The 13,263-nt window shown below is 32.8% G+C and overlaps 1 protein-coding gene across 1 annotated transcript; it reads left to right on the forward strand.

Moving 5' to 3' along the window:
- Positions 1-9,020: 9,020 nt before the first annotated feature.
- On the forward strand, positions 9,021-12,023 carry LOC105161096 (auxin response factor 18). The gene is made up of 4 exons (XM_011078673.3): positions 9,021-9,476; positions 9,621-10,768; positions 10,864-11,708; positions 11,812-12,023. The coding sequence occupies exons 2-4, from the start codon at positions 9,668-9,670 to the stop codon at positions 11,879-11,881; spliced, it is 2,016 nt and encodes a 671-aa protein (XP_011076975.1). The 5' UTR covers positions 9,021-9,476; positions 9,621-9,667; the 3' UTR covers positions 11,882-12,023.
- Positions 12,024-13,263: the final 1,240 nt, after the last annotated feature.

Genomic DNA, 13,263 nt, shown 5'->3' on the forward strand with positions numbered 1-13,263 from the left:
CATTGATGATGTGTTTCCCTTTCCGTTTTCGTGCTGCCCAGTCAACGTCCCTTGGTTGATAATATGTCACTTTCTTGATGTTTTCACCTCTATTTTCTTTTATTTTATTAATTTTGAAATAAGTACCAATTACAAATTTAAATAAATTGATTAGTAATTAATTTCTTAATTAAAGGTTATAAAAAGATTGACCTTTACATATATTGAAGACAATAAAATTCAGAATAAGCCTGTACGTAATTTGGGTGTTATTTATTCTCATGGATTCATTCAAGATAAAATATAAAATTATTTTTTCTATTTTGGATTAATTAATTGGGTCAATGTATATTTTATCAGGGCCTATCAGGACGTTAGTTCTCCAAAAAGCCCTGTTTGAGTCGAGGGGGAGTGAACTTCATGCCCTTTCCTAGCCCATGCCGGTTTAAAGGGACAATTTTGTAAATTTGGTCCAATTTAGAATTTTTGCTCAATTTTTTACACAGTTTTCACTGGTATTTGCTACGTGCCCGTCAGAATTTTTCACTTGGGCGCTGAAATAGATGATGTGGCATGAACTTGAATGATTGAAAAATTAATAATGTAATACTTAATGTATCAAAATTAATCGAGGACAAAATTAAAAGACCAATTCTTTTTTTCCCATAATACTTGGGTAGTTTTGATTTAGTTTTGTAACAACTCGGGTTTAGGCCTAGTTTGGTTTGACAATTGTATAATTGATATAGGATAATTAATTTTAAAATAATTATTTTAGAAATAAGTGATTATGGTGTTTGAATTTACAATTTCATAATTAATTATACAAATATTAGATTACAATTAAATTTTAAAACTGACCTCATTCTAAAGATTAATGTAGGAATTAAAACAAATATTTAATGGGCATAATGAAAAATTAGATGAATTGCAATGCAATTAGAAGCTAAAAATTATAACTTTTTGTTTTTTTAATCAAAAACTGATTTTAACATAATATTGCCAAACAGTGATTACTAAAGAATTGCTCAAACCACACCAAAAATCAAATTGTGTACTATACGTAAATTTGACATATTCAATCACGAGATCAAACGAACACTTATTCGATCAGGTCCAATGTAATAGGAAAAAATTACACTAAATCAACAAAAGAACCAAAATACCCTCAGAGAAATGAGAAAATACTAAACACTCTAAAGATTCGGGTCCCTTTTTTATCTCTTCGGGTCGCACCCGACAACCCACTTGGATAGCTCCTGATTTGGCACTCATCCGAAGGTTGCTTTATTGATACGTAGACCATACGGATTCCGACACATGAAGGTTTATAAATACTTGCAGAATCCATTTTCGACAGGTATATATTTATTACTGAAGAGATCGTACTCTGGGGATAGATCACATAAGTGCGGCCACTTATAACCTCAAATCCTAAACTGCTAACTAAATAACTGGTGGGTTTAATTGAGAACCATCTCAACTAGCCCAACGAGTTGTGTGTGCATGCCAACTATCATTAGTCTAACTTGAAATACTCGTTCAGATTCATATTTCGAATCGTTACCAGATCATCGTTTAGATCGACTTTAGGTCACAAAAAATCTTGATCTGAATCAAAATTCATCTGTATATGCCGCTAATATTGTCCATTCCCACACTAGAAAACTAGTACAAGAGTAACACCATAAAGACAAACAACATTGGTTTTTGCTCACAAGAGGGGTTGAATCAGTACTACAAATCTTGTACATGAAACGGCAACCTCGGACCGGCTAATTAACTTATTATGTTAATTATTGAGAATTATAATACGGATAATTAGACTCCTGTCCTCTAACTTTTGCTGTAATTATATATAGATCCTTTGTAATTTAAAAAATTATATTTAATACCCTTAGCTTTCATTTAATTTGCTGATATTAACAAAAAAAAACTGAATAATAGTATATATTTACCTTCAGTTAACTTATTACGGACTTATTGCAAGTCAAATATTTTTTTTCCGACTAAACTACCGTTATAACAATGAAGATATACCTCCCCACATGCAGTAACACGACAACACGTATGAGGGTAATTTAGTCATAAAAAGATTTATTTTACGTGCAATTATACCAAATTTAAAAGGATAAGAGTGTAATTATCTCATTATAATATTAATCTTGGTGTTGCTACCTCAAACATTAGCACTAATTAGACTTGTTCCCTCAATTAAGATAATTAAGTGCCGGTCGCTTTTGGCTTATCTTCTGCCCTACATACACTAATGATTCCTCAGTTTGTTTTCACTTGTGCAGCTTTGCATTCTTGTCCCAAAAACTTAGATTATAGTATTACACAAACTATTTATGATACATATCTGATATATAGGGTTCGGTAATAACCCTTCAATATTTAAATTAGTATGATCGTATTATTCGAGTAAGAAATGTAGAATAGGTAATTAATGAGTCATACATAGTAGATGAATTGTTGGGGTACTTTGACACGTTTCATCAATGTGATCCGGAGGTATTTGCAAACATTTAAAATAAGCGTTAATTAGTTTATCACCGAAAAGGGTAATTAATTACAACGAGGTCCTCTCAGTTTTAGCATAATTACGAATACCCCTTCATTGTTTGAAAAACTATTAATACTCTCCTGATGTTTAATAAAACTATATAATCATTCGGTTGGGAATTGAAATTGTCAACTTTGCTCTTACTATATATTTTTTTAATATTTTTAAAAAAATAAAATTCGTAAGAAATAGGATGAGGTGGATGGAAAATTTTGAAACATATGAAAAAAAAAATTATCCACTTAGTCCATTAAAAAATTTCAGAGAAGTTTAAAAAAATAAGAAAATTTATAAGTCAAAGTTCACAATGGTCAGTTTAGTAAAAAAAAAAAAAAAAAAGGGTCAGTTCAGTACAAGAAACTATTGCAAACACTCCTTATAATATGAGCTCCGTCAATCTAAAGGATACCGTGCCACTCAGAGATGATATCATTCAGGGCGATTCGATCCGAAGAGTAATGCATGGATACCGTTTTGCAATTTCTTCAAAGTTGAAGGGCTTCTTCATCCTTTTATTTTTCGTATGTTTTCTGATCCTCACATTCGATATGTGTATATACATTGAGATATTTATCTAAATTCATATAAATTTTTGTAGGGTAATTACACTAATCACTTCCCAAAAAAAGGTCTAATTACACAAATTTTACACCCTGAGATTGTTGTCATAATTATAAGTACATTTTACTTATAATTTTACCAAAAAAAAAATAAAACTAAATGTATTTATATAATCAGACCTAATTTCAAATATTGTTGATGTAATATACCTTTTTATAGATTCAATATGCAAAATATCTGGTAGAATAGTATATATTATTATTTTATTTTTTTCAAAAAAATGTCCTAATGTTCATAATAGCATTTGAACTGTCCAAATATTTATTTATATATATATATATATAGTAAATTACGCAACCCAATCTTACCTACGCTACAAGTCTAAAATTCATTACAATATTCTCTAAAATTTGAAAAAAGGAAAAAAAAAAGATAACTATGAGTTTAAATGCAATAAAACTTCCTAATTGAAAAATTAACTCCAAATTATGTTACACATCATTTATCATATCATAATAATTGTGGGATCAAATACTTACTATAAGTTGAAAATTATAACTGTTTGCATATCTATTTACTTCTATTTCCCTGTACATTTGGCAACACAAAGTACTGCACTAATTAAGCCGACGATCTGCATGAGGTGGTTGTGTTCTCATGAATGTATGGATCAAACATTTAGCTTTCAGTTAGTGTCGCTCGCCGTCGAATCAATATTATCTACAATAAATGCCACCAATTACTCCAATACCCGTTTGGGAGATTCCACTTTATAAACCTTGCTCTAATATTAACTGTGGGGTCCAGAATGACCAATCGTTGTGGCTTAGTGATCCGAATTGAATGTTGCGACACCCACGATGTGGGGTTGATGCCTCTGTCTAGGTATTTGGTAGGGCTAAACGTATGTCTTGATATGTGTTGTGTGTTTATCTTCATGTTGTTAGACTTCAATATTTCATGATAGTAAGTCAGTTGTGGGAACATTGCCAGCGCACAAAGTGCGTGTAGTCCCTCTGTATGTGAGAACCATCCCTGCTCTGTTAGGCTAAGAGTTATAACTATTAGCGTAGATGCAACTTCATTTGCTTATATGCTCGACAATACAAAGCACCACACTCGAGAGGGTTTTTGGGTGAGTTTATAAACTCTTAAAAATTTCTTAGAAGGTACTTAAAAAAGTTTATAGAAAATAAAAAAGCGTTGGGTAAAGATTAGAGACTTATAATCTCCTTTAAGAAAAAGGTCATGAGTTCCCAACTTATTTTATAAAAATTTTAATGGAACTCCTTCAGTTTTTGATCATATTAATTACAAAATTACTATTACTAATATTTTATAAGTCATGCAATCTTCTTGGGTCATTACTCGTTTAGTTCTATAGGATAAGGGGTTCAACACTTTTAGTTCTCTGTTTTACGGAATTTTCAAACTGGTCCCAAAGTTGGAGCCCTATGCTTTATGAAACTTTCAAAATGGTCCCAAAGTTGAAAAAACTTGATTCATTCAGTCCCATAAATTCCGTAAAGCAGAGGACAAAATCTATTGAGGTTTTTAAGTTTGGGACCATTTTGAAACTCCTGTAAAGCATAGGACTGAATGTGTTGAGTTTTTTTTTTTAAATTTTCGGACTATTTTGAGAATCTTATAAAGTAGAAGACTAAAAGTATTGACCGACTATCCTTTATGACTAAAAGTATAATTTTGTCGATTTTATTCAAACACTTTAAAAACTTAATATTTTAAAATGAGATCTAGATATCTTATAAGCTCGTATAAGATATATAGGCAAATAAGATGTCCAACATAAGTTTAGCCGAACACTCTCTAATTCGACATTAGGCAAGAATTAAGTAATGTTATTAATTTCAGCATGTTATGTTTTCCCCAATTTAAAAAAAAAAATAATAATACAAACAGTAAATACCAACAGTAATAATAATAATATATATATATATAAAATATTTAATACTATGTAATAATTGAGTGAATGTGCAAGTACAATTCTTTCACTTCGACTACTTGATATGCTACCTTAAATAGTAGCATTTACTTAGAATTATTTCATCCCCAGACAGAAACTGCCGATACTACTTTGGCTTATCTTTGTACCACATATTATTGTCACATTTTTGCTTTGTTCTTTATGTTGACTCTCCATTGAGTTTCTAGTTTTGGACATTACCTAAAAAAATTAAAAAAAAATCTTGGCCATCTTTATATATATATATATATATATATATATTAAAAGAAATATGACTTTTTTATTATGATTAATTATCATGATTAAAATAAAAAATTGTGATGAATACTAATTACAACGGCTACTCAATGGCTATTAATCATTAAAACAATGACTATAGCCAAGAAACATGGGAATAATGTTTTGGCCGAATAAAAATCATGACAAATATTGATTAAGTGTAGTCAAAATTTAATTTTTTACATTGGTTTTATTTGATGTGGTGAATAATATTGATTTGTATTAGTTTTTAAGAGATGATCATTTATAGTACCAACGTTTTCTTTTTTGTAGTGTGGTAACGGAACACAAGTTGAATTTGTATTCTAACGCTTTCAATATATTGATTTTTTCTTATTTATAAATATTATATTTTAATAGCACATTACATACTCACTTGATACCTAGGGTATTCCATTTTTCAAGCCTAATGGCAAAGTGCGAATTAAATTAGGCTAAAGAGTCAGGTCCAAACTCCCCGGACCAACAGGCTAAGAGGCCACCAGCCCAATCAACCTAGGTTCCATTGACTTGATGGTGAGACAACAACCAGTCTAAGTCAAATTACATTCAGTCAAGGGTCTATCCAACTCAGTGGACAGATTAGCCATATTCTGCATATCGGATGACACCTTACCACCAAAGCACGCCAGCAGGCATAAACATGCCAACTGTAGCCTACTAATAAAGATGACAGGTAATCACTTCTTTGATTCTCGCCTCCTTCATTATTCATACGGCAGATCCCATTTCCACCGGGATAGGATCCATAGGACATGACAAACAACTATATAAAGCCTGTCACAATAATAAAGACATCCCTAGAAATCGGGTGTTATCCTAACCACCCTTAATTTCCTCCCTCTTTTCAACATTTTGCTCCTATAAATAAGGGTCTAAATTTAAATGGGGTAACAAGTTTTCGACTAACTTTCTGCTCGTTTTCCACTCACTCTCCACTCTCATACATGATTTTTAGCACATTTATTCATAGCTTTGGCGATTCTTATAATCTTCTATACGATTTCTCCGCATTTTTACTATTGAGATTGTTATATATACACTTTTTACTTAATGTTCCAATCTTATTCTTTTTCAAATATTTTACTAATTTATGTATTGGAGTGCCAAATTCTATTTTATAGGTTAGTCATTCGACAATCTTATCGTATTCAGAAAACCCTTCGATTTGTACTATACTACTAGACTCAGTACACATTACCACTATATATAATGCACATAATTGTATATTTAAAAAGTATTTTATATACATAACAAGTACATGTGAGGTGTAATATCTAAAAAATTATATAATACGTACATAAATATACGGGTAAATTATATCAATACTCCCTTAGCTTAAGTCCAATTACACAACAACCTTGCCCTTTTAAAAAATTACAAATATACCTATGAGATTGTAGTTAAAATTACAAGTACACCCCCCATGACCTATATAGGGGCAAAACAAATGTATAAATTTCTAATATTTTTTATCTCATTCAGCATTCCATATAAATTATTAATAATATAAATAGTTTCTTCCATTCATTAACGACTACTTAAATTTTATCAAATGACAATAACTTGAAAACAATATCTTATTACAAGTAGACCCTTTCGATTTGATGTATATCACATTTACCCCATACAAGCATAAAAATATTACTAGAGCATCTTATATGGAACACTGAATGTTGGTAAAATTGAAAGTTCATATATTTTTTTCCGTTAACGTCAATAATTTTCGCTTAAAAATTATAATGAAATAGGTTCAGTTATAATGAAAAGTTTTCAAAAGGATGCAAGTTCAATTTTAACCTTTCTTTTGGGAAAAAATTATAATTTTATGTTTCTAAAAGGGTTTAAAAATAATTAACCCTATAATTTATTTTGCTATTTTAGGTCAAATTTTTGAATTGGGAACGAGACAAGACATAGATTGTTTAGACTTTAGAGGTCTATACTCTATAGCCAATAAGATTCCGAGTTGACTAAGAATTGCAAATGAAGAGACAAAACCATTTTTCTTTTTTTCTTTTTTTTTTTTGTTTTGTGTTTTTGAAGAAGCATGATTATAACTTATTATGAAAATTAAAAGCTTTAAAAATCTTATAAAATAAAATAAATTAAGCTTTATTTAATTTATTTAAATAACTTATAAAATATTAAATATTTTATTTTGATATTATATATGTACTTTAAAAAGAATACCAAATAATTTTATAGAACTTACCAAATATTTTGAAAAGCTTATAAATTAAGTCAAACATCCTTTGATTACAAGATTCAGAGCTTGATTTAACTTAATCAGAGCACTTAATATCACTTTATACAAAAAATCAAAAGAGTAAATTTCAACGAGCTCCCTTAAAATTTGTGATAATTATAAATATTTTTCTGATATTTGAAAAATTATAAATATCTTACTGGATTTAATGGTCGTCTAACAAATACCCTCTTACAATAAGTTGTCACGGAGGGAATATTTGTTAGATGGCCACTAATTTTAAAAAATATTTATAATTTTTTAAATAATAAAAAATATTTATAAATATCACAAATTTCAAAAAGTCTGTTGTAAATTAAAAAAATAAAAAATAAACGGTCTAATGTTTGACTTTAATTGGCGCTTGGGATCTGCAAAAAGAAACATTACAATGAGAAAATCTTACCTAATTTCCGTCCAATTCAGTCAAATATATAAAATAAACATACACACATAAGTTTTTTTATAATATACAATTTATTACATTATTTAAATATTTAAAATAAAAACTTAATTTAATTTTGATAATCTGAATTAATAAAAATAAAAATAAGAATATTCTATTGAGAAGATAATAAGATACACCTCAAATAATAAAATCAAATTTGGACTACAATTTCTTCTTCAGTATTCAACAAAAAAATACTATATATTCTCTTAAAAACTCCATAAAGACACAAAAAAAAATGCAAAAAATAATAGAATTTAGAGGCACATTCTACAATCGACCGGATTGAATTTTTTATTTTTATTACTATACTTTTTATTTTATTTAATATATATATTGTTGTAACGAAAACTTAGACTAAGGTCTTTCAGAGTGAATTTAGGAATTTGTTAACTGCAGAAAAAACAATGTGCTGCGAATCTCTTAGTTGGGGAGCCTACAAAATCAATCACCATCATAACTACACTGAATTAGGTCCCAATTATGATCCTCCGATATTTAAATCAGTTAAATCAGACAGATAAGATAATCGAATGTCATAAAAGATGCTAGGATTGCAAAAATTATATTTCTTGTATGGAGGCCGATTATTTAAGATTTTTCCCGATTGCACGGTTTTATGTGAAGTACAAATAACAAAATGCTCGAATGATCACGATGAATCTATATATATTAGAGTTTTGGGTGCACCGAAATCGTGAGGTAAAGATTGTGAATTAATAAAACGAATTTAAAGTATATTTGAAGATTGTAATTATATTTGATTTGATACAAAGATTGTATATAAAAATTTTGTTCATAAATAAAATATATCATGAAAATTTTATATTCAAAGCATATATATATATATATAGTAAGTAAAATAAACAAAAATGTAATAAAGATTGGGACACCTTTATCTGTGTATGATTTGTGAATAGTAATAGAAAGATTGGGACACATTTTCTGTATCATTTGTCAATATCAATTCCCTCTGCCACCTTCTGGTCGGCAAACCAAGGCTAAGGTGTTCTGTTCCTCTCTCTATTTATCTCACTGTGTGTTGTGTGTTTCTGCCTCTTGTCTCTGTCTGTCGCCATTCTCATGAAACTCTCTCTCTCTCTCTCTCTCTCTCTCCATAAATTCCCTCTCAACTCCTCTGTTCTTTCTCACCCACAAGTCAGTTAAACAGTTTTATGTTGTGTAAAAGGCCAACACAACCAACCATCACTCATTCTGTACCTTTTGCCATTTCTTCAAGTAAAAGCTCACACATTTCTGTTTTATCTTCGGGGCTTTGTTGTTTCTGTTGATTTGGACAAATTCAAAGGGGTGTTCAGGCTTTAAGAAGAGAAGATATGAGATAAGAGCAAACGGGAAGTTTCTTGCTTTTTTTCTTTGAGATTGCAGCGAAGAAAAGAGGAAAAGAAAGGTGAGATTTTTTCTGTATTTCTCTGTTTGCTTGTTGATAAAGTTTCTTATTGGTTTGATTTTTGGTCTGGGCTTTTCATTAAACGAAATCTGTATTGCAAATTTTCAGTTCTTTGCTGAGATTCTTGTTTGTGTTTCTCTACAGAAATTTGGAGCAGAGCCCAGAAAGGATTTTGTTGATAATTTTCAAGAATGATTAATGTTATGCATTCAATGAACAAGCCCTTGGACCCTCAGCTATGGCATGCCTGTGCTGGTGGGATGGCCCAAATTCCACCAGAAAATTCCAAGGTCTATTATTTCCCTCAAGGTCATGCTGAACATGCCAATAAGAATGTTGATTTTGGTGTATTTCCAAGAATTCCATCTCTCATACTCTGTAGAGTATCCTCCATTAAGTATTTGGCTGATGCTGAGAGTGATGAGGTTTATGCAAGAATTAGATTAGTCCCACTGTCAGGGAATGGATTCGGAGATGTTAATGATGATGATGATGGTATTGGATTCTTGGGATTTGATAAGAATGAGGAGAAGGAGAAAACCAATTCATTTGCAAAGACCTTGACACAGTCTGATGCTAACAATGGTGGGGGTTTCTCTGTCCCAAGATACTGTGCTGAGACCATATTTCCTAGGTTGGATTACTCGGCTGAGCCCCCGGTCCAGACCATCTTGGCTAAGGATGTTCATGGGGAGGTTTGGAAGTTCAGACACATCTATAGAGGGACGCCCCGGCGCCATCTTTTGACGACCGGGTGGAGTAACTTTGTGAACCAGAAGAAGCTTGTGGCGGGGGATTCGATCGTGTTCTTGAGGGCGGAAAATGGAGATCTCTGTGTCGGTATACGGAGGGCGAAGAGGGGGATCGGTGGTGGACCTGAGGTGGTTTCATGTGGATGGAATGCGAATTGTGGCTCGCCGTTGTATCGTGGTTTCTCCGAATTTCTTGGCGAAAATGGGAGTCTTTGCATTGGAAATGGTAAGAAAGGGGACGGAGCTTGTAAGTTGGGATTGAATTTGAGGGCTGAATCTGTTGTGGAAGCAGCAAATCTTGCTGCCAAAGGGCAGCCGTTCGAGGTCGTCTATTATCCTCGTGCAAGCACACCGGAGTTTGTTGTTCGGGAGTCCTCTGTTAGGGATGCAATGAGAGTCCATTGGTGTGCAGGGATGAGGTTTAAGATGGCTTTCGAGACGGAAGATTCGTCCCGGATAAGCTGGTTCATGGGAACTATATCTTCGGTTCAGGTGGATGACCCCATTCATTGGCCTAATTCACCTTGGAGACTTCTTCAGGTTAACATACATGCTAATTTCATGGTCCTGATTCATTATAGCGTTTGATTCTGAATCACATCTTCTTACATTGTTTTGGGATAACTTTTCTACAGGTGGTTTGGGACGAACCCGATTTACTACAAAACGTGAAGCGAGTGAACCCTTGGTTGGTTGAATTGGTATCGAGTATCCCAGCCAGCCATCTTTCTCCCTTTTCTCCACCAAGAAAACGGCCACGGATTCCTCAACCATCAGAGTTTCCCCTCGGCCAGCTTCCGTTGCCGACACTCCTTAGCAACCCCATCAGCCCCTTCTGTTGTTTACCCGACAACATTGCCACAGGCTTACAGGGAACCAGGCATGCTCAAATTGAACTATCTCAATCAGATCTCCAGTTCAAGAAGCTTCAGCCATTTGATTTCAAGCTTCTTGATTATGCTAACAACCGTTTCCAAAACCCCAACTCAGATGCCTTATCATGCTCGCTGAAAAACGGGAGCCCTACTCGGAAGCTAAACAAGAACGGTGATGCCAAGATGGCCAATTTCCGTTTGTTTGGTCAGCCAATTCTCACCGCAGAGCAAGTCTCCCGAAGCTACTCTGTGGACACAGAAGGCAACAGTTTGTCTGATGGGAATCATGAGACGATGGCTAATGTATCCAATGGCTCGGGATCAGCTGTCATTCAAAATTTTCCACCTGAAGCCTCATCAGACGGAGAGTTTCCAAGGTTCAGTGATCAAAAACTTGATCTTGGCTTGGGGACAGGACATTGTAAGGTATTTGTGGAGTCTGAGGATGTTGGCCGGATCCTTGACCTGTCGGTTCTTGGCTCTTATGAAGAGATGTACCGAAGACTGGGAGCCATGTTTGGCATGGAAAGATCGGAGATGACGAGCAACGTGTTGTATACCGATGCAGAAGGCGCCACCAAACACACCGGAGACGAACCGTTCAGGTAGCGATCCATATTTCATTGTCCTCGTACACTTGCAAGAACTTAGAAATACTAGTACCAGGTTAACCATGCTGATCATGTTTCAATTTCGTTCCTGTTGCAGTGATTTCGTGAAGAAAGCTAGAAGGCTGACGATTCTTACAGATTCAGGCAGCGTTAATCTTGGGAACTAGATGAAATTTGATCCTTTTCATTTGTACAGTTGAATCAACTGTAGGCTTAATTTGCATTTGGAAACTTGTGGGAAAAGTCCCTTCAAACAATTTTTCGATTTCTGCTGAGAATTTAAGGGCAATGATTCATATGTTTCTCATATATTCTTGGAAAGATTAAATAAAAATGTTACTATGTTCAAACTTGCAATTATCAGACATTGCTTTCATTTTGAAAATTTTTATCCAAACGATGTCTAATTACAGTCGTACTATTACACTTATCATATGATCAATGTCTCTTCTTGAACTACAGTGTAATGCATTCGTTCAGATCATGTTCAGTTACATCTAGGTTAGTTACTAAAGAAGGGGATTTGTAAGTATTATGATCAATTTAAACCAAGTACTCCCGACCCAATCAAAAGACATCGCGAGTTCACTATGTGTTTACTGTAAAGTTTAGCAAAAGTGACTAATCACACTATAAGTGTTGATAAAGAAAACTGGTCATATTCTTGCTTTACATCTAGTGCCACCATTAGCAATGGAACATAAGGCAAGACTCCAGTTCAAACTAGATTCAGTCAACACTCCTGCTAGTTACGTGATGAGCGCAATATAGCGGCCATATAGCAATTTTATAAAAGTGATCAATCACATAACAAGTGCAATTGATGGTCTTACCATCAACAATGAGACATGGGACAAAACTCTAGCTCAGGCTAAATTCAATCAAATACATGCTATTACGCGACAACTTATTACCTCACAGTTTAAAGAGAGTGATCAACTCACATGATCAGTATAATAATACTTATAATATAATTTCAATCAATATAATCAGAACTAATTCAAGTAAGAGATTATCGAAAATGCACTTTCTAAAAATGTTTTACAAAAGAGAGTCAATGTAGACAAGTGTTTTCAATAAGTAGGACTTTCCATCCCAAACCAAGTTCCGACAGTCAACATAAGAGAATTGCTAATAAAGATTAGTTTAATCTTAGACAGACAACTGTATATTGATTACTTGGTACACACCTCATTGAGTGTGAGATCAGAATATGTATATATTATGTTGTAATAATTAGACAAGAGGGTCCAAAGCAAATGGCACATGTGATGGTGAACACCCAAATTAAGTGAAGCTAATTAATGCATGAACATAATTAAACAAATTCAACTCTTTGGTACATGTGACTATGAATGCCAAATCAAGCATCAATTGATGTCATGTTCTTCTAACATGTGTGTGTATTTACAACTTCACATGAATGGTGTCTGAGAATTAGTTTTCTTTTCTAAAAATAGAGTCTATTTTTCAACCATTGGTAATGAAAAACAGCTTTCACTTACCTTAACATTTGTGCGTTCAGATATCAGTTCTTGATGTTTATATC

The sequence above is a fragment of the Sesamum indicum genome, linkage group LG4, assembly GCF_026168435.1.
Source record: "Sesamum indicum cultivar Baizhima isolate 11 linkage group LG4, ASM2616843v1, whole genome shotgun sequence".
NCBI lineage: Eukaryota > Viridiplantae > Streptophyta > Magnoliopsida > Lamiales > Pedaliaceae > Sesamum > Sesamum indicum.

Bases quoted from the DNA above. Each gene is read 5' to 3' on its own strand.
- LOC105161096 (XM_011078673.3), top strand. From the start codon at position 9,668: ATGATTAATGTTATGCATTCAATGAACAAGCCCTTGGACCCTCAGCTA. The intron at 10,769-10,863 runs GTTAACATACAT...ACTTTTCTACAG, and splicing joins CACCTTGGAGACTTCTTCAG to GTGGTTTGGGACGAACCCGA. The intron at 11,709-11,811 runs GTAGCGATCCAT...TTCCTGTTGCAG, and splicing joins ACCGGAGACGAACCGTTCAG to TGATTTCGTGAAGAAAGCTA.